Raw genomic sequence first — 22972 nt, 5'->3', positions numbered from 1 at the left:
TGTGAAAGTTTCATTTGATTTCTGGGTTCACTAACTTCTCAGTGAGCAAAAGAGGTGTGCATGTTTTACGTAGACATGGAAGGCGAAATGAAACACAACAGTGTACAAGTTCATAGTCAGAGTCCACGCTAGTGTTTTGGAGTTTGTGGCAGGCAGTGATATACTCTCGCCGCGGGTACCTGACAGTGGAGCTGCCTATTGTGCATTAGGGACTGGTTCGGTAATGGGCGCCATATGTCAAGCGAAGTTGGTAGTGAAAAAGAATAGTTTGTGACCAACACACAACTGAAATAGACGATTTTCGTGGTCCGTGTGGTTCGAAATAAACCCAAGACAACCATCCAATCGGTTCGTATGAGACAACAGTCGGGAGTTGGTCAAAGAATGTTGAGTTGAATGTCATTTGGTCCAGCCTCATTCATCATACCAAAGCGATTTAAACATGACAAGGTGAAGATGACAAGACGAAAGGCTTCCGAGGACCAGTCGAACGAATCAAATGGCGCAGCTTACGGACGTTGCCAACATTCTTTGCATCTTTCCTTTCTTTGGCCTTTCGAGTCCACTCAGTGTCTCGGTCTGCGCGGGACACTCAGTTCACCTGGCGTCGAATGATGCGTCGTTTTGAGTTGTGAGTGATGTCAGGAGGAATCTGTCGCCGGGTCTCTATCAATGTTTAGTTATGGTTGGCTGTGTTGCAGACAGAAGTTCTATCTTTGAATAGTACTGTGAATAGCTGTTCTCGATGTGGGACGGTCGGGCAGGCGTTCGAGGAGTGGGTTGTGAAAGTTTCATTTGATTTCTGGGTTCACTAACTTCTCAGTGAGCAAAAGAGGTGTGCATGTTTTACGTAGACATGGAAGGCGAAATGAAACACAACAGTGTACAAGTTCATAGTCAGAGTCCACGCTAGTGTTTTGGAGTTTGTGGCAGGCAGTGATATACTCTCGCCGCGGGTACCTGACAGTGGCGCTGCCTATTGTGCATTAGGGACTGGTTCGGTAATGGGCGCCATATGTCAAGCGAAGTTGGTAGTGAAAAAGAATAGTTTGTGACCAACACACAACTGAAATAGACGATTTTCGTGGTCCGTGTGGTTCGAAATAAACCCAAGACAACCATCCAATCGGGGTTCAGCAGCGCTCAGTCTACATACCACNGCTGCCTATTGTGCATTAGGGACTGGTTCGGTAATGGGCGCCATATGTCAAGCGAAGTTGGTAGTGAAAAAGAATAGTTTGTGACCAACACACAACTGAAATAGACGATTTTCGTGGTCCGTGTGGTTCGAAATAAACCCAAGACAACCATCCAATCGGGGTTAACCAGCGCTCAGTCTACATACCACGGTGTTCATGTCACCAGCAACTACAACAATGTGAAACAGCACCTGGAGCGGCATAGAAACTCTAACAGATTCAGGGCTACACTCCGTTTGGCACAAGCAGAAACAGGAAACATGATGTGATGGACCTAAGTTGCTCGAGATTCGCTCACAGACTTTGCCAAAGGGACCACGCAGGTGCAGTCATCAAAGGGTATCCAATGGAGTAAAGACATCTTAGCTGGTTCGCTCGATGCAATACATACCCTAGAATTACTCAAAGATGCAATTTCTTATTTGGCATTGTTATCCTAACGTAATATCAAACTTAAATTAGCTTGCCAGATGCTTAAATGAATATTCATTTGGCAAATTTTGGACATTTATAATCCTTCCGGTTACACCTTTGTCCAACAAGCGCCTTTGTCATTCCCTCGCCCTTGGGACTCTCAAACTAATACGCTTAGTGTTTTCTCCTGTCATGTTGTTGAGATGAGCTCTTTTTCGGTTTTAACCAAAGTAACAGCTCAGCAATTTAGCCAAAATTCATAGTTTCAGTGTGCATCAAGTTATTTTCAATAATTCCATCTATGGGACATCTGCTTTTACTGTCATTTTTCGTGTGACGAAAACTTGGTATGTATTTGTGAAGTCTGGTTTATGAAAGTTGCTGATTTCTTCAGCCAAAGTCAGTATTGTGGGTGACAGTCTGAAAGCTGGTCATGATATTCACTGGTACTACCGGAGTTTCTAGTATTAAATACGTCCACACTTGTCAGCAGGATCGCGTGTGGGAAACTGCCTGGAACTGTTTACTGAACGGCAGTGTTACTTATTATTCTGAGCCTGACATATGTGACGTAATAAGAACGAAATCATCATAGTTGGATGAACCCTTGATGATGTAAGCACACTGTTGTGTCATTTAGAATATTTCGTAAGAGAGTCTTCGTAGACTAATACATTTCACCTAATCAAATAACTGGCGACGCATCTGGCGAATAACGGTTTTCTCAAAATATCCCAGGCAATGTTCACCCTCACACGTCAGGTTAGAGTAAATAGTGTACGTGGATTTCTTTTCTCACGCGCCGTAATCCCAAGAGGGTGGTTTTCGTTCACCGTAACTTGGTGGTTTTGGGAACGAATGATTTGACAGGATGTTCAGAATGTTTGTATGAGAATAAAATTCTTGCGCTGCTCATTTGGATAGCCACCAAATGAGGAGAACTACTTGGTGTTCCATTGACAATGTGCACTGCGCCTTGAAAACTTAGCAACGTGCACTAAACCTGGTTGTGATATTTATCACTGTTGGTTATATTTTTGAGGCAAAACCGGCTTGAAAGATGCATCAATTAAAGAAAATGTATACTTGTTGGTCCCTTCTAAATACAACAAGTAGCGCGTTTCCCATTCTGGTAATTCGAAATCGAGGCATCTGGTGGAACAATTTGCCAAAGAATTACGGTTTTCGTTAGGGGTGTTTTCGGGATACAATTTTGTTCCTTTCACATCACTCTCGTTTGAACGGTCATCCTTTTGTTCTAGCATAATTATTCTTGTGAATCCAAACCAAATGGATGCACTGAACTCGAATTTCGCTCTTATTAGAGCTCATCAGCAGTGCATATCCAATAGCCTTTTGGGATTTAAACCCCTGACATCGGACATGCAATGCGAGCGAGTTACTACTACTCCACCAACGCACGTTGGAGGTATCTGAATTTTTACATATGAACAGGCGAAGTGGTTCATGCTTGGGCGATGTGATCGGTGTGCCCGACTCAGCGAACGATCTCTTTCTCGGATAACACTACACACAAGGTTGGTGAAACTGCTGGACAGCCGATTACGGTTCGTTTTCAGGTTGGCGTGGTCCCTGACTCTCCCTCAGTCGCTTGGAAGCAAGTTGGGCAAATCTTAAGAATTACGCTCATCTGCGAATGGGATTTTGTCGTAATGAGAAACTCAACTGAATTCTAGCTACATCTTTCGTTTGTGATATTCATCAACTAAATGCGCAGCAAACAGGCCGCCTCTTGTTTTAGTTGGTATGTTTTTTAGGAGTTTATTACAATTTGGGTTCAAAAAGAACATGAAGTTAACGAAAACTCAAGGATCCGGCCTACCTGATTAGCCACGGGATAAGTGAAACAGATCGTGGACTGTCGAAGAGTATGCAACAACCTTATGAATATTGCCTCTCAAGAAACCATAACGTAATATTCCGAATATTCTGTCAAATAGACCAAAAGACGACAGTTGTCAAACAAAGGAATATGTGCAAATAGGGATTAAGCCGGGATTCATTTGAGTCCCTTGTTAAAACAAAATTGTTTTCTGTTTATCGTCAGTTTTGCGTCACAGCTCTTATCGGTCACCATGCACACAGTCTTCAGTAGGCCAGATAAAATTTGGCTCTATAGAGTTGCAAGCGAAATGATCCATTTGTTATCCTAAATGAAAGCATCTGCATTCCGTCGATTGCGTGCATTGAAAGGTATCCACTCCATTTTCTGTGTTGCAATCATTATAATCTGTTTAATTAACCCCATTAATTTCTAAAAATCATTGTGACTAATAAAGCCGCTTGGAAAGAATAATATGAGGCATGTGTAATTACTAGTATATGGTTAAGTTCCCGCTTCGTTAGTGTGAGCGTTTCCATTTAAAAATAAGAGACACGAGGATTGCATTGATAATCAACAGTTTTACATCAAGTCAGTTTATGTGGGACTCTCAAAGCTTCTGAATTAACGCAAGAAACACTAAAATTTGTTTTATCAATTTGCACAGTGCTCCTTCCGGCAGACCTGAATTGAAATTTAGCACTGGTTAGAGCTGTGCCTGCTTCGGTCTTGTCAGGGCGCGCCCAGACAGAAGAAAAAGTACATGTGCAGAGAGTGACGCATCCCCAAGGTCACCATCGGTTCGGCACGTCCGGAAAGTAGGTGAGTTGGCGGCTCCCACCAAACATGGCCTAGCAACACACGGCCAGCGTAGTGGGCCTGAGATTGCTCACGTCCGGGCCACCACCATTGGCTGTACGGAGCGAACAAGTGAACGACCATATTCGGCCTATTAGTCATCCTACATATTTACGCAGACGCTCTGTATGTTTTGTCCTGGCAATACAGCCGTGACACCAGTTCTCTGTCTTCTCCCTATCGCGTAGTCTGGCAGGCTCATTGCAGGCGTAACCCATAGCTCGGCCACCGCACAAGACACAACACTGGCAGACGGGTGTTCACGATGGCACTTTCATCCGAACAGATGCAGTCTCTCCTCAGACAGCAGCAGCAACTGTTTGAGCTGGCGCAGTTGAAGCTCAGCGAAACATTCACTGAAAAATTGTCACTTCAGAAGCCGATTAGCCAAACTATTGAGGCGTCCACTTCGGTGATCGACACGATGCTCAACGCGATCCCCGAATTCCATTTCGATCCGATCTCATGCATTGCTTTTGATTCTTGGTTTAACAAGCATGAAGACTTTTTCGGACTGGATCTTGGAAGTAGAGAAGATTCTTGGAGAGCAAGACAGTTGGTCAGGAAAATTTGAGTGGCCGAACATGAACGCTTTTCGAACCACATTTTGTCACGAAAACCAAGTGATCTGACTTTCGATGAAGCCGTTAAGGATTTATCGTCAATCTTTGGAGAACAGGCTTCCTTGTTCAGCCGTCGATTGAATTTGAGCAAGAATGCTTCTGAAGACTGAGCTACATACGCGGGCAAAGTCAACAAGGAGTGTGAACGTTTCAACCTCCGAAGCATGACAGAGGATGAGTTCAAATGTCTTATATTTGTGTGCGGGTTGACGTCTCCTGAAGACACAGACGTAAGAACAAGAGTCCAGCGCCTGATGAATCTGAAACGTGATACCGTCATAATACAAGAAAGTGATCCCAGCAATACTGTTCATGCGATTAGGAAGCATACTGTCCCTCAGGGTGACAAGAAACCACACTCGGCATGCTGGAAATGTGGTGAGTGGCATTTCGTCAATTTTTGTCCCTTCAGAAGACACCGCTGCAGCAGGTGCTCCCGTATGGGACACAAAGAAGATCGGTGGCCTGGCGAGAGAAGGCAAGCACTCAGGGGGCATTCTCGAAATAGAACTTCCAATTCCAAGCTTCCGAAGGCTCGCGTTGGTCTGGTCGCTCATCAAAACCCACACGCAAACAGGAGGAAATACGTATCACTGCGTATTAACAGCAAACCTGTTCGTCTCCAGCTGGACATGGCATCAGACATTACGATCATCTCAAAAAGAAGTTGGAAATTTCTTGGCAGCCCAGCATTAACCAGGACCAAACAAGTTGCACGCACTGCATCCGGAAGTTTACTGAAACTCTCTGGTGAGTTCAAATGTTCCATGACTCTTGATGGTATCAATGTAAGTGGCATTTGTCATGTGTCCGATCGTGCTGGATTGGATTTGTTAGGATTAGATTGGATTGACAAGCTAAACCTTTCGGACAGGCCACTGAATACCATCTGTTACAAGACACAGGCGACAAAAGCAAACATATTCAAGAAGCTGCCAACAGGTCTATCCATATTATGTTTGAAATATCATTCAAACTGAGCGATTCCCAGGCGACGCAAACCTTCAGACTATGCAAAACAGCACCACTAATTTTGCCATCATCTACCATGCGAGTCGATGCTGCCTGCACCATGACACCTTCATCCTTCGGTTGAAGTGAGAAGACATGTAACATTAGTCGTTCAAAGCACATCCAGGCTAAGTATTTGCTGCCACACAAAAGCTCTCCCTTTATATGCACTTCTGATGCTAAAATTAGTCCAGGAGCAATGTACAAACTTACCAGTATCACTACTATATGTACTTAATAGGTTATGCAATAACAAGAGTATAACTCTTCTCCCGGCTATTTGAGGTTTGTATTTTATTGCATGACACGAGCAACCCGACCTGTGCTTATGAATTAATTAGAAGGAGAAGAATATTCTGCTTTTCTGTCGCACATCGCATATCATAACTAATATCCACGAACGACACTTTTTTGAATAAGCCCATGGACTTTTGTTATTTTCCAGCGCTACGCTGTGCTAATATTTTTACTTAGGTACTGAGTAAACTAACAGCTAAAAAAGATAGACACCGTAAAAAAATCCAGGTATGTAGTTTCTGGATGAGTTTTGAGAAGCTTTACTTTGAAATTATATTCACACTATGGTTCGGAAAAAAATAAAAAAAGCCGGTCTTCTCTGGTCTATGGATGGCAAGTTTCAAGGAAAGAGTTCTAGCAAAGTATCTTCCAAGGCAAGGTTTCCATAAAGGTTTTCTTTTCGCCACCAGTAAACATGCATTTATACTCGAGATAGTCTGATATTTTGTGAAAGAGGTTCAAACAGGTTGATGTTTTTCAAAGCTAGTAAAATTTTGCAAACATCTAGTAACTTTCTGTAGCCTTAGATAACGCACCGGAAAACTAGTTGTCTCTGAAGTCATTTAATGTAGGTTGTGAAGAAAAAGTTTCTACGCCACAAATGAAAGCAAGAACATGAACTTATGCTATGTTGGACAGATCGTGGTATTCCGTTGTGCTAACAAGTTTTAACAAGTGCTAACAAGTTATCATCGACGTACGTGTTTTAAAGGTGGTTATACGAACTCAGTGGGTAGTATGATCGTAGGTTCATTTAAAGCATGGCTTTGTTTTCTACGCTTTTGCTTTAGCAAATTGCTGTTTCTTGATTGAAACTGTCCAAACCGCTTGTTATGGAAGATGGACTGGTAAGGATTTTGGGATGCATCCTTTGGTGGTATTGATCTCAGTAGTTGTGTTGCAAAGTTTTTCATCACCATTAAGGAATATGTCCCGACTGCATGGTGCTGAGTGCTCGCTGAGTGCGTCTCTTCAAACAGTGGCGAAACATACACTGGTGCCACATCGGACGTACCACTGTGGATCTCACAGGAAAAGAATTACTGAACTTCCAGCTCTGGTTCAATCGATAGGAAACCCAGCTAAACAATTATCGAAGTAGTCACAAAATTTACCATTTCCGTAAATAATGAAGGCGAACAATCATCACCTGCGCACACGGCACACAGCACGTACAGGGTTTGAAATATTTGCAGAGATTCTGTACATTATCCAGCTATGTGACATGTTACGATCAGCTTGTGCCATATCGGACTCTTTATTTTTAGATTAACTGGCACCTCTTCATTGCACCACGAAACATCTGTCTTTCAATATAGAAGTCTACACATAAAATGCAAAAACTGCACGAAAAACTTAGGGGACCAGTGCTGTTTTCCACCAATCAACTGCCCGTGAAGTGTAAGTGGATTGTCATCGGAACGTTTCGGGTCCCATCGGAAATTATGATCAGACTTTGTGGTAAAATTTAAAGCGGGAACCGAAAAAATTGTGAAATCACTGCAGAATGTAGTCTCGTCTATTGGGATTTTGATGACATTTTGTTGATCATTCCTGTGTAGTATGTCATCTCACGTGTTTGGACTGAGTGTTCTGGACCCAGCTTGATCAGTGTTTCTCCGCTCCTCTTTCAGTGCATCTTCACCTTATAAATTTTGGATTTTCGAAATTTTGCTTGTTCCTTTAGGACATTTTTCCAAGGTTCTCACCCACTTAGGGGACGACAGGGTGGCTTGTCTAAAACCTACAGAAATGTCAGCATTCCGAAACATGATGTACTTAAACGTGCCTACTGTTGGTAGAAAGATGCAGCGCCGATTCGCGTAGCATTTGATTGTGGAAATCAATCTCACTAAAAACTCAACATGTGTGGTTTGTCAGCAACAAAACGATGACGCTCCATAGCAAGGCCTCCTTACAGAAACCGAATTTCTCCCCGAATATGATATGCCTGAGTAGCTTCCGTGGTGGACCCTCAGGTCAGGAATTTTGTTTGGTTACTGATGGCCATATAGCTAGGTTTTTCAATTCATCTGATGTGACCACCAGTACAAGATAGGAAGAAATAAATCCGAGTTGGTTTCGTATATTTGTCGTCTAGAGTCATTACTGCACACTGCTCTCCTTGGACGTAATATGTGGTCAGACTGACAGTAAGTGATAGAGTCCTAAAGAGCACAACATTTATTGAAATGGTCCACTGGAACACATTCTGAAGATGTTTCACCGTGTATCATAGACTAAAATTTAGCGTCGCAATGTGCCAACGAGAATTCTATGGGGCGGAAACAAAGCGCACATCAAGACAATATCTGAAACACACAGCGGAACATTTGGCTCAAACAAGTCTGTACAGCGGTGGTCGACATCTTATGCAACATTTGTGGTGAATAGTGTAGAACAGAGTAAGAATGACGACATTTTTGTGTGCCTGAGTAAATAGTTCATGGTCAGATACACAGGATAATTCCCCACAATAAGAACAGCTCGTGCGTGTTGAGCTCGTGCTCAGTTACGCTTGTTGCTTTAGAAAGTTACACCAAGTGACTTTGTGCTGACATCAGTTGTCAATCTAATTTTTTTGGTTGCTACACTCCAGCGTGAATTCCAGCCTATTTGGGAGCAAGTGCTTCGCGAAAATCAGCCTACAGGTGAGGCAATCACAGACGTTTCAGCAACCATCTGTGTTCGCTTCCGGTGAAGCAAGCTAGATTAGCCAGGTAGCATGTTTCGATTACTATTTCAGTAGAGAAGTAGAGCGTGTTAATAAAATTTTCAAGTGTATAGGTTGAAACCGCAACCAAGAAGCCAGCCACGAAAATTATTCACTACTCACTCATCTTTCGAAAAGTGAATCAATGCTGATGATAGTGCATAATTAACGGGGCGACGTTTTGTTCGAAAATGGGGAAGTTCGTACGGATGACTGCTCTTGTAAGTTTCCTCCAATGACTTAAAGCATAGAAAGCCTTCAAATTAGAAAGCTGTTTTACCAACGGAGATCCAAAAACATTGGTTCAAACCTATGGGTTTTGCTCACACAATATAAGAACAAAACGCACCAGCGTGAAGTAATCAGATCAAGTGGACAGGATCCCACTGTTCATCCGACTAAAAAACGGGCAAAATGTGGCGTGATTTGATGACAAAATAATTATTCTTTCACTTCTTTCCGTTATTATCAAACGTTCATTTTAACGTATAGGTTCACAAGAAAATTATGCAGAATTTACTTTATCATGAAAGGTTCTAAATAACCAGCGGTTCATAGTCCGAAAGTAGCATTCTATTTGACCACGAAAATTTCATAAACATTCCTTTCTAAATGGGAAAAGTATCGGCAGAGTTTACTTTACCTGTGGCCACAGATGTTAGGTTTCTTAAGATCCCGACCCCGGATAGCGAAAACAAAATTTCCTCAGTTTCTCTTAAGAAGTAGTCAGCCCTAGGTAAAATAGCCCTGCCATTCCGTGTTTACAACCGATAGGTTTTACGTCATTTGGTCACCTGAGTAAGTCTACTGCGGCTGCTAATTACAAAACAGCTTAGTCGGTTGGATCTCTGTATATTTGAAAATAATATTTAGTCGGTTTGGAGATACTGGGTAACTTGGGCATGCCGCCTGGTTGTTTGTCTGTTTGCTGACCTTTGTAGCTGCATTTCAAACAGTTCGTCTTTAGTCGAGGAGATATCTTGGATGCCAGATTAGGTGGATAAACTGCTCCTTTTTGCAACTCAAACGAGCATTTAATATCCCTAACGGGCAAGTCACCTCGGCATAGTATTGCTTTTGCTCATTGTCAGGTGAACTGAATAAAAAACCACCACAAAAAATAGGCAACCAATGCTAAATAAAAGAAAGATAGTTCTTGCATCCCATCCATTCACTCTGCTTGTGTATAGATATCGTAGTACGTTGTGGCACATTCCCTAGATAACAGGAGTGATTGTTCTCGGCTGTCGAACCATGACCGCCAATTTGGAAGTTGCCATGACAACCACATATATGGACGCAGTTGCTCTGTGCGAATGTCTAGTGAGTGGGCTTGGAAAAGTTGGATTTGGTTTGCAGTTTATGTTTCACAGAGAAACGGTTACGTGTTATAAGCGATTGTCGCATATTGCGCAATGCAATAAAATCTCCAATAAGTGCCCCGTATGGTAGGGACATCCAGTACTTAGGAACAAACTAAAAATTTGAATATGTTCAGCGATGAATTTGTTTCAGTAAGGCTGAGGAGCCAAAGATTCGTTCCAAAGTCACAGTAAGTTGCCACATGGCGTATTGTCCCTCTTGATCCTCTCCCTTTTCTCACTCTTATTTACGAAGGTGGACTTGAAAAAGTTCCAGTCAATGCCATTTATGTTTGGGTCGCCCATGATCATATATCTTCTGGCAGGTGAGAATTCAATCAGCCAAACAAAATCGACCATATTAGAACGGCCTCCGTTAAAAATACTGGCCCATCTGCTGTGATGTGAGGTCGTTAAATACACAAAGCACAATTACTCTATTAAGACATACTATGCTTAATGCATCTATGAGGTATGTAGACCGTCACTGTTCAGTTTGCTTACATATACCGTTCCATTTTTCCGGAAAGTTTGTTTTGGTGATTGGTCCAGATAGAACCTTAAACGAAATGTTGATCCATGCTAATGTACAAAAGAAACATCAAAATATAATTTCCAGTGGAATTTCATTCCAAGACATCTCGTTAAGATGCCAATTTGTTGGCGACCTGAAACATTTGTGTATAGTTGACAGTGATGTGTGTACAAAACTAAACAATTTGAGAAGTGGAAAGATAAGGATAGCGTGATGTGCTCAAATGTACCAATTTTAGCAATTCGGTGAAATATTTGCACCTATCGGAATGCAATAAAAGGTAGACGGTTTCGCACCGCATCTTTTGAGCTGAAACTAAACCCTAGTTTGTCGAGAAGCTGTCTGTGACCACACAATGGGTAAATACCAAAATGTAAATTGCGTTTTGCATAGTACAACCTCATCGCATTCAATTATATTTATGAGCGTCTAATGGGTACATGATAAACTTACTGAACCCTTGTCCTTACATCATTTTGCAAAGTAAATCTTTTGACATCAGTCCTCTATCAGATTTTCGATAGAATTCAATGTTTTACAGAAATCCAATGTAAGTTCTTTCGGAAGTCTATCTTTTGACATTCTTTTTTATTTGGTCCGTAAGCAGTCGCTCGATAACCGAGGATATAATTCGGCTACGCGTATAGACACGTGTCGATGTTGCCGGTTATTTTGTTCAACGATTTATAGATTTTGTCGAAAATCACTGAAATACGTCTGATGAATTCATTTGCCTTTCTCACATCTGAGGAAGCCATATCGAATGCCTTACGTAGAAATGGAAATTCAATAATGTGTTGCACAGGTCCTGGTAGCCCATGGGGAATCTAGTAGGGCTTTACCGTTAACAGCAGCAGGAAACGCCTAATACACCTCCGTGACAGTGGACTGTTCTGCACCACTAGACGTCTGGGTTTTCATATATAACCCAATGAATAAGTGAATCATGACAACAGCGTTGTGACCATGTGAACACGACGCCTAGTGGGCATACTGGATGCTTCGTAACGACACAGGGTTAGTAAAACCATATTTTTCCAATTTGGTTTTCAAATGCTTTATGTCGGTCCGTTTCTTGTAAAATTTTCCTGTACTCGGTGAGTTCCTAGATAAGTTCCTAGCGCACCGAATGGTTTTATTTCAGTATACGGAGTGCCACTGGGTTTGGGTCGCCGAGTAGTTCACTCCGTGGATTTTGTTCCGAACAAATGGTTTCTATTTATGTACAGACGACCTTACGTTGACTTCCGACCACTGAGAAGATACCGTACATTTGTTGATCGACCAATACCATACCTTAGATACTAAAGATCGCTCATGTTAATTAAGGCTTTCAAAATTAACCAAAAAATGATAGCAGTCTAGATAGTATTGATTCCTGTGACATCATTATTCTGTTTCAGCACGGGTTAATCACATTGTGTGGCAACTGCTCCTGGCCTAAAAATTAGGAGTTCAAACTGCTGTTCGAGATGTCGGAGCTGTCTGAAGCTTTATGAGCTGCGCACTGTTGACTATTCTGAGTAGGGATGAGAAAATCCTAAAACTATTCTCGGATTGTCGGCATATACTGTTGTTACCTACTATGCAAAATCTCGATTGAATGTCAATTCTCGTATCGTCTGTAATCTAAATCAGACCTCTACAATTTCTAGCAATTTATGCAAAGGTTGTTCTGTTTTAGTTTGTTCGAAATAACAGCTTTACGCAAGGTTCTTTGCTGTATCTCACACAATTTTGAACGTTATTATAGTGACACGGAAAATCAGGACAGGTTGGTGAACAAACATCCGGATGAAAAAGAATGATCTCGCTGATAGTACCTTGCTAACCGGATTGAAAAGTGTTTATTATCAAACGTTTCTGAGAAGAAGAACCACAGTTTCAGTATGACTTAGTAGCGGGATGGCAGTGTATCGCAAAATGTAACTCGAAACTCTGAGTGATGATCCTCCCCTGAGTTCTCAGCCCCACTGTCTTCATAGGTTTATTTCAAAACAAACATGGATATGTTGGCCTTCATTATTCGACTTCCGACATTCACTTGTGGTTTCCAAAGCTCTGTACTATAGGCTTGGCTAGTATCAGTCAGTCTTCATCGAGGTACATTTTCTGCGTTCATATTCCCCAGGAAACTCGCCATTTCCAGCTCTAAAACCGAATTTGTTGCGACCTTTCTCGCACCTTTGAAGTCCGGAAGCCAGAAACGTCACTCGAAATGTTGCGCCAAATAACACTTTTTACTCCTGCCCTCATCCAGGCCCGTTTGATTTCTCGACTCATTAACGAAAGTGAGGATTCGCTTGATATCCTTCTAGTATATTCGTGAAGACATCGAATCCTGCTGGCTAATTTTGATCAAGGTCGATAACAACGTAACTGTGGACTGTGGAATGAAATCGCCACCCACTTTGTTCGTGTGCATTGCCCATGTTGCGTGCAGCTCGAGGCAATTATACATTGAATGAATGAAGCGTCCAAGTGGCGTCCGCATTTTTTCAACGCAAAGCACGATGTTTCTAGATTTCTTTGCATGCAAAATTTACCAAAAGTTAGTGGGTAAATGTTTTTGGATACGGGTTTTGAGTATCTGGATTGTTCAGTTTAGAAGAACACAGGAAAGATTGACAAAATTGGTTGACCAATTCCGTATCCCATCTGGTGATACACTGAGAGAGTTTAGGAAATGCCTCAGACTTTAGCCTGTCTTTTAAATTGCATGCCCGAATATTAACCAGTTTGCAGCAATCAGACGCTTTAGATTAGGGATTCCCTTCACTCTAAGCTGCAACAGTTTAGTTACTTGAGAACTGTTTCGGTTGAATTAATTGGCACGGACTGGTGTCGATACTACTTAGAAGTAAGAATGTACACAATTACCTGATTTCAATTGCGATTTTAAAACAATTATGCACGAGAACGATGTGCTGAACATATTATATTTTCAAATTATTCTGACAGCGCCTACTTTGCTTACGGCATCTCCAAACGGCTCTTAATAACCTTAAAAATATCTCCCAAAAAGCAGAAAATCCTTGCACAATTGTCACTAATAATGGTGTAAGAAAATAATTTTGACATGACTCTTTTTAACTTATGATTTTTCAGTAGAACGCTCACCACCAAAGAGAGTTTATCCAGGACACCTCTCAATGAAGAAACCGATTTGCCATGGCGCCGCAAACTTTGCCGCTTGGTCGTTCGGCAAAGTCACACTATTGAAAGAGACTTGAAAATGCTTGCAATTCCGGTCACGTTACCCCCTTAAGCAGACCGAAATTTTCAAAGTTCCTTATAACAGCACCACTACATTTGGCATTTAATTTCCATCTAACGAGGGTGCTTTAAAATTTTTACAAGCTAAGTTGAGCTTCGCAGATATATCCGGTGGGCACTACTTGCTATATATGCAGAGCAAAACAACTGAAATTCCGGTAAGTAATAAGTTCCAATTCTGGTATTTCATGTGGCAAATAATGTAGCATGTCGTTCAAGGTTGCCTACTCTACCATTTCGCTTCACTTTATGTAAACTCACCCACCGGATGAAAGGCAAGATGTTCGCTTAGCAGCCAAGCTAATTAGCCCGATTATCTAGGCTATCCTTTGTATGAAACAGTATATTCCTGCCTCTTCAAGGAGAAGTAAGGATCGTCTAATGCGATTGAGAAGAAACCGTGGGAAACTATCAAGCCATTGTTTAGATATTGACCATTATCGGTGCATAGGTTACTCGAGCATTGAAAATTGTTGAGGCCACGGGATATTTACGTGCGCGCTTATCGTAGATACTATGCGTTCAGGTGTGGTAAGTTTTTAAAATGCACCGATATTGTGGAAGGAACAGTTCTTCAGGCCTCGTGCCACCTTGGGTGCTTATTCTTTCCTTGAAATTGCAGTGAAAGCAAAACATACCCTGTCATGTTGCGCATACACCATATACTTTACGCACGTGTCGTTTTACGATAGATACAAATCGAGCATTTTAGTGGCACAGACATGGGGAACGAAAAAATTAACATTTCTTATCTGGTTACCTTCGTCGACTGTATATTTATTCTAAAGTTTGAATGATGTTTGACGACAGTGTTTCGACAAATAATACGCTAATACTAGTTAATCGGAGAACGCATATCTACTATACGAGCATGGATAATGCTGCTTGTAATGTGTTGGAATATTGGTAGCTTGGGTGCATTCACTGGTAGTCGATCAGGTGACTGTTCATCTGTACGCCACGCTTGGCGACTGATTGAGAGATGTGTCATCACCATACTAACCAGTTACCAAGCTTGGTGTGGAGAGCAATGGCCACCCGACCATTACCAATGAATAACGCAGTTTTCTATAGAGGAGAATGTTGGTAGCTCAGGTAGCGTAGATGGTCGTTGGCTTGTTCTCTGAGCTGGGCAATTTGGTTGCAAACGTTTCATTACCAATCAAAGTGACATCATCAGTGCGTAGTTGTGCGTAGCGGTGGGTTAGTGGTTGTGCACACAACTACGCACAGCCTAAGCACAATACGCACTGATGATGTCACCTCGATTGGTGATGAAACGTTTGTAACGCAGTTTACCCATGGTTTATCCATGGATTGATCAGATAAGTTTCCATAAGGGAAGCAAATACATTGAAAAAGCACAGAGGCACTGTTAAGCTGCTCTATTCTTGTTAGGAATAATCTCATGAAACTCCGGATACTTTCGACAATACGGAGGAAAAGGTGTTTCTTGGGTTTTCAGCACAGATTGGTATCACTTATAGGATGAAATTAGCTCGCGCAACCAAATTCTATGGATAACCAACGAGAATCGAAATGAAGATATGAAAACCGACGAATTCCTGATGAAATTTCGTGGAGGATTCGGGCAATCAGTTCCTCAGCGCGTGTGCCATTCTTACTGCCTAGTCGACGAGAATAGTTTCAGACAGGATCAAACAGAGAATAACGCGAAACACAAAAACATCGAATTTTCGATCATACTGCTATTTGGTTATTCTAAGGAACTCGGGGTTTGGCCGATCACCGCAGTAGCAATCGCTTCCCCAGTGGAAACCTTTTTATCCGACTACTACTGATGGTTCGTAGTCGGAACACGATCGGTGTGTTACACTGTTAGGGGCAATTCTTCTTAAGATTTCACCCTACTAGATTGTCAGCTGATAAACGGGCATTCAAGCCTTTGAGACTGTATACTTCTTGGTATTTCTTCCCCAAATGTTTACAAAAAAGAACGCTGAGGAAACAAATAATTTTCTGACGAATAAAGGGAATCTACTTCACACAGAGTGTACAATGCCAACGCCAGCCCAGGATTGATTGTTGCATAGTGGTTGCTTCAAAAAGCCGTTCCAATACATTTGATATTTACAAACTGAAAGGAATGGGATACGGATAAACAATTATGTGCTTTATTTTATGATATGACGATTTGAAAACATAACACCTAAAGCTTGAATTTAAATTTAAAGGCATAAGTTTTGTCCTAACCATTTGACTTTACTGTTGGGCTAACCATCCGTGAAGCATCAGATTATGAAACAAAGCGGAGCGCTTGTAAAATAAATACCTTGGATCTGAAGCTGACAATACGTTTACGTATAGTGGTCACTATACAAAAGACAGCTCGCCGCCTCATCGGAGCTCAAGTATCGAGGTCACATGAGTCACTCGTCTCCTTTCAGCCATTCGCTACATAGTCACTTGTAATTAAGTGTAGAATAGCTGTAATCTGTGCTGCTCACTGACACTTCAATCCTTCTTGCATAAATACTGTCATATGTTACAATAGCAAATATCAAATGCTCCCCGAAATTTCCGATTGTTATTGATAAACTTGCGTACTTTGACGCAGTCCTCCATTTATAAAGACATTCTAAATGATGAAATACCGTGTCGCTTGTGTGTCTCTGCATTATACTCCGCTGTTTAGTTTTGAACCTATCCAAAGTATCAAATTTAAAAGACTGACACTTCGTTTCAGTTAAAATTAGTACATGACCAGACTAGACGTGTTTTCAGGTAAAAGAACGTGAAGCCATCAGATAAATCCAGCCCATTATATATCTTTGTTTTGTGTGTGAGTATCTAATGATAAATATAGTAGATGTAGAGATCTGAAAGCAATATGCAAGGTGAAAGATCTAACCTTTTTAAAACAAACGTGAGTGCGTTTACCGTGGTTGCATTCAACGAATTCTTTGACGACGGGAAGTTTGGTTGAATCCGTAGTCAATCAAAAGAAGCAAGGGGATTAGTATCCCCAAGAAAGCGAAACAAATTCCGAGAATTTCGCCTGTTTTGGGAGCAACATGAAAAAAGTGAAATTGGATGAACAAGGATTTGAAATTCATAGACTAATGTGCGCAGAGTTGTGCGATTTGTTTGCCATACGCAAACGTCTGCCAAAGTATGCAAGTAATTGCGCACATCTGCCTCAGTGAGCTGGAGGATTTTACCAGGTGTCTGTAATCCTTCAGTACTGCTGAGCGCCATCTTCTGAACAGTTCAGTTATGGTGATTTTACGGTGGACTTTTATGTCCGAAGATTTAGCTGATTTCATTACTCGCTTTCTGATCCAGGAGTAAAACTCTGTTAACGCTCCTCAGTGGATTTCAGAGGACCCATACACACCACTGTTCTTAGACCGCATAGTAGTCCTACTAACCCACATTTAAGAATGAGGCCGTCAATACACACTGGGGTCATGCTCGCCTGAAGACGCCAATGCACGACTCCCAAATGGCCGTTGGTCCAGAAAATTCACGAAAACCGTGACTTCAGGATTCACTAGAAGTAACGGATAATTAGTGCAATAACCCAATATATACGATTATCCATTCATTAAGACAGGTTTCGGGAAAGAATGCGATATTTAGTGTCGGCAGAAAACTCTACTGTTTAGGATAACTCCTTCAAAGATTACTGACAGGAATCTTCAAGTGGTCCGATAGTGCCCAAAGTACTGTAGTTTCCGAATGAATCAACAAATATCCAATATTAATGGTGATTTTAGCTGGCGAGTTATTACAATTAATGGGCGCCAAAGCCACTGCTGTGATCTGTATTCATCCAAAGTCTGTGACAGTAAAACTGCTAGAACGAACAATTCTCCACCGCAGGTCTTCAGTGGGCTGTCCCAGTTTATCGTTTTCCATTACGTCAATGAGTGCCACGGGATAGTCAATGGGTAAGGTTAGCCCTAAACCAGGAATTCGATGCCATGCACCATTGATCAGGCAAGTGGGATAAATCATGAGATGATCAACGCCCGTACCAGCGATCACATCTACCAACAGTTTCACAGAGGTGCGAAGGTTCACTCACCGAACGGATTGAGCACCGTGTCCAGGGAAGTTACTTGATGTGTCATGAGGAAGTTTGAGTCAGCTTCCAATTGAATAGTGAATGAAACCAGCCTGGAATGTAGTGAACGACAATAAGGCAGTGTAAAATATGATGGACATATCTGATCGGTGGATACCAAAAATCAAACAGATTTGAACATGATCATTCTTTTTCCCCAATTTATTCTGACAAAGAATTTCTTCCAGATTAGAAATGTGTAATCCTGTAGCACTTTAATATTTGGGTAGGTGAGCTAGACAGATACTTTGTGGTTGACGTGGCATGATTAACTAACGGTCAAAAGTATCGATATGTACGTGATAACGTCTGCGAATTAACAAATGCACACTTTAAGGTCTGAGAAAAAGACTTCCACAAGATTCGGTATGGACTTACGGAATTTATCACCGTTACCATGAATTCACTGGAAAGTGTTCATTTTGATTCAGTTAGGGACATATAAAGCATGGTCGTAAAAATGATCAGCCGTAAAACGCATTTGGCTGACGATAGGCCACCAATTTTGGTTTCTTTCTATCAGGAAAGTCAAATTTCTGTAAGTAACCACAGAATGTCCGAAACATGCTGAGACCTTAAAAATTCACCGAAATCTCTATAGGGAGACCAGCAAGCTTCTAGTTTAGTCAACCGAGCAATCCATTCAGCAACAATCTGGGTCGATGAAAAGTGAAATTCGAATAATGCGAGGTCTCCTGTAACTGGCGCACTTGCTTCTTTTCGGTAAAGCTGTTGTGTTACTTGTTGGCGAGTGGTTTTCTGGTACTAAGGCACTGGAGCGCGGACAGCAGTGAGATATTGCACTTTTGAAATTGTGTCTGGGGCTGTTTGCATGCAAGGCGAAATGCACTGGTTTTAACAAATAAAAAAATTCCGGCAAATCGTGCTTGCTGCCGATAAAATTCTGTACAGTGTATGTCCGCATGCATGAACAGAATGTCAAAGTGACTCACATATGATCCATAAATGAGCTTTGCTGTACACGCCCAGTGGAGTCAGGGAAACCTACTCAGTAGAGGGGCAAAAATAGTACCATCCAATTCATCACCACTTAATATTACTTGTTGGAGGTTTCACTTTTCTTCACCAAACCATTACCTTTTCTACTGTGTACTCTCACTGAGGGACTGAGCAAAGACCTTTGACATACCAGGTAAAAAAGCTTTCACAAGAAGAGACACTGAAACCAATTTTCTGAGGAGTTATTCAGAGTTTTGTCGCATTGACTATTGGGTAAGGAACATATATACCTCCGAGTATGGTTTTTTTTTCCATGGAAGCCCATCATTAATGCTGCACTGACAGACGCTCTAAACTGGTAACGATGAATGTCGATTGGATTCAAGGTGAGGGAACCCGCCGCGATTAAAGTCAAGGTGAAAAAGCCCGCCACCTTCGTTCGCGGGAGTTTCCGGTGTACCTTCACTGACAGTAGCGCTTTAGGCCCTTCGTTACCTCAAAATGATCTACAGAAGTGTCGCCTCAAGAATCTGTCATCAATGTCTTAAATTTAGCCTCCAGTTCAAAATATATGTGTTCCTCTTTTACTTCATCACTATGAGCTCCTTCATTATTCTACGAACAAATAAGGATTAAATTTCGCGCTGTTCTCTATGGCTAAGAAGTCACCTGCCTCTGCTTAGTTTGTGACCCTCGCTTATCACCGTTTATGCACCTGAGGTAACTTACACAGCTGAGGCTATTAATTGATCGTGGTGTGAAATTTCATCGGTCCGTGGTTGAGGTGGACCATCATATATTTTTGCAATTTTTCCAAAAAAATGATAGAATGGTCTTCGTTTAACCCAACAACAGTATGTTTTATTGCACTTATAATAACCCAGTAATCAGTTGCTAACCCACCCAGTTGGATGAATCCTTGAAATATTTCCTTGGGAAAATTGGAAGGCTTCGATGATTGGTCGATTTGAAGATACAATTGCGTTCATGCTATCCACAAACAATTCAAGCCTTTGAAGTGATGCAGCAATCTGCTTTCCAATCTCCACAAGCCAGTCGTGAAACTTTTCCTCCAGTCCCATTTGTGATCGACCATCACACAGATCTGGTGAATGGCTTTTTCCAAACCAATCCGAAGGGCCTATTTCCTGCCTTTCCAGCACGTTTTCACGACTCTGGGGTCCTTCGATCCTGGGCTTGAGTTGCATGCGTTTTGCTGATAAAGGACGTAGATATTTTCGCAAAACGTCCTTTAACTGGGAACCCGAGATGGAAGTTGCAAAGAATAAGTTGATCAGTTGCAACTCAAGTAGATTGGATTTGGAAGTTTCCGCATATTGTTCTACCATATCCGCTCTCGTTTTCCCGTAGTGATTATCAACACTGAAGCCACGTGACATCTGTCCAACTAGAATAGTTTTACGACGGATGTCCTCTTCAGTCGTATTGGTTCTGAAATCATCTTCGAGGCTGCTGTTGCAATGTAAAATGTTTCCTGTGTAGAGCTGCTCTGCCAGTGACAGTGCACACAAATCCTCGTAGAAACTTGATGAAGTGTTCACTAGTGATCTGATGTGCTGCAAAGAGCTGGTCAAACATTGCGCATTTCGCTCAGCGCGCTGAGAGAAAAAGAAGGCAGACGTTAGAATTTTTGTAGGTCAGAGGGTTCTATGGAAGGTGTCAGCGATATACAAGAACAAGAATAATGATTAGGTTTGTGAATTAACTGCTCCAATAACACTGACACTACGAGAAGGATATCTAACTGAGGATTATGAGAGACGTTTGGTGGAACCTGGGTGAATCATCCCAAAATGTGGCTGTGAATACGAAATTTTTCCAGTGTTTAGGAAATATAAAGGCCCTTTCAGGAGTGGTGCATAAAGGAATTATATTTTATTGTACGTGCCTCCTCCTACATCATCATTTAATACCAGAATTCTGCTTGGAGAATTTGTGGGGTGAAACTATATGGAAATTTACAATCAACGCGGATAAACAACAGAGTATGAACTGGTAGAAATTATTGTCTACCAGATTAATATAACCCGTAGGTTGTAAATTCAGCATGCTGTTTAACAACCTATCACACTGGCTTTACTAGTGACACGTAACTACAAGATGGGATTTTGTTTCGTCAGATTCCCTGCTAAAAATTGGGAATATCAGAGGTCTTAGAGTGAAATTGTGAGCTACGTGGCATTTCCTTCTACACTCACAGACTTATCCCGGAAACGGGATGAGGGTTTAGCCCAACTCACCTTCAAACTGTGCTCTTTCTGGGATTGCCTTTGACATTTTTATGGACTAGTGACGACATTAGTGTACGGTCGATTTAGCATCATGCCTACTTTTCTGACCAGTGTCAGGAATCTCTCACCGAAAATTGGTGCTACAAGTATTGATATCCTGATCAATACGCAAAAGTGTCCCACACGGTGCAACACTGATTTAATATGATATAAATGAATGGCTGACATGCTCAACGCACCTCACAGTCAACAATAAATTGTCGTTGAAAGCCTGCTCACGGTTGAAAATCTACAGGTGGCTTGTGGCCTTGTGAAGTTCTGCACGCTAGTCACTGATGCCGATGTAGACTTGGGAGGAATAATGTCAGTGACAAAGTACGCAGAGGCGTGTTGCTTGGAGTTATTATAAACTTGATAGCGTATCATCATACGATACTGTTTGTCAGTCATTTGGCTGTTGCTCTTTTAACCGTTTCAACTACTTTCCAGTATAGCATCACATTTTCCGTTTTCTAATGTGCGTTTTTGGAGTTCACGAAAACAAAGGTCGTTAGATTAGTAACAGAAGTGTAGCAAGTTTTCTACTGGCCATGTGGCTACCAATATTGTCATTTTTATGTCAAATCCCGAAGCAAGTAGCGGTAAAAACGGAAAAATTGTCTTCGTTTGCTTCTTTGTGTTCAACGTTTGGGCCATCAGGAATTCGTTGACCATACACGGTCTGTTAGGCAGATGCGTTTGCATGTTGCGGAAGCCCACACGGTCGTGAGACTATTATGCTTATTGAATTCCTAAAATATGTCCGTTTTGTAGAGCTCAGACACCATGTATCTTGTGCGCCTGGTTTTTACAGGCATCTCTTGACAACAATTTTTTCATTCAGTCATATGACTAAACTTCACCGCGGCGAAAAGAGTAAACAGTGCTACAAAGTAATTCCCCTAGGCTACCCAAATTTGTTAGCATTGGCGGGTTTTACACCTGTCTATCTTATTTCCGTGATTTTTAATTATCAGTCCAATCACTCGAAGGTTTCCTACGGCTAACAGAAGTACCGTTAAGACCAGCTTCGCTTGGCCACCATCCACTCTTTGTTTTTCCGGGTGCTCCAAGCGTTTTATTTGGAGGGGGGTTGTAGCTTTTGAGCTGATGGATTAACTGAATCCTAGAAAGCTGTGTGAAACGACAAATTCCTGCCTTAAAGCAACACAAATACTGACGAGGTGTTTCTCTTGGTTTATTCGGCTTATACCAGAAAGTGCTGCATGCAGATACCTTAAGGAGCTTCAGACTCTGTTATCCATCAGCACGTGTGTTAAATCCTCCAAATCTTCTTGATTAACTTGTCTGGTTCTCTAGTTATTTTCAAACCTGAGTCTTGTTACAACCCACATGAAATAATTGGTCAAAGGGTGAATGTACTTTGGCATACAAGATATGAAATAAAACTGCGTGGTTCTTATCGCACTCAGTTCCACATAATAGTTTTTTGATACTCAACCTATCGGGTCGCTTTACCACACAGTATTGGGGTCGGTCG

The 22972-nt window shown here is 41.7% G+C and overlaps 1 protein-coding gene across 1 annotated transcript in view; it reads right to left on the bottom strand.

Annotated features, from left to right (window-relative positions):
• Window positions 1–18182: 18182 nt before the first annotated feature.
• Window positions 18183–22972, bottom strand: part of T265_14670 (hypothetical protein) — a gene marked incomplete at both ends in the record, with an annotated part of 14095 nt that continues 9305 nt past the window's right edge. Inside the window, 2 exons of the mRNA XM_009174697.1 lie at window positions 18183–18273; window positions 20084–20799. Coding sequence (XP_009172961.1) covers window positions 18183–18273; window positions 20084–20799 — 807 coding nt within the window. The remainder of the gene's footprint in view (window positions 18274–20083; window positions 20800–22972) is intronic.

This window comes from Opisthorchis viverrini, assembly GCF_000715545.1.
Source record: "Opisthorchis viverrini unplaced genomic scaffold opera_v5_241, whole genome shotgun sequence".
NCBI lineage: Eukaryota > Metazoa > Platyhelminthes > Trematoda > Opisthorchiida > Opisthorchiidae > Opisthorchis > Opisthorchis viverrini.
The sequence above is the reverse complement of the archived record's forward strand: the minus strand, read 5'-3'. Positions and strand labels throughout refer to the sequence as shown.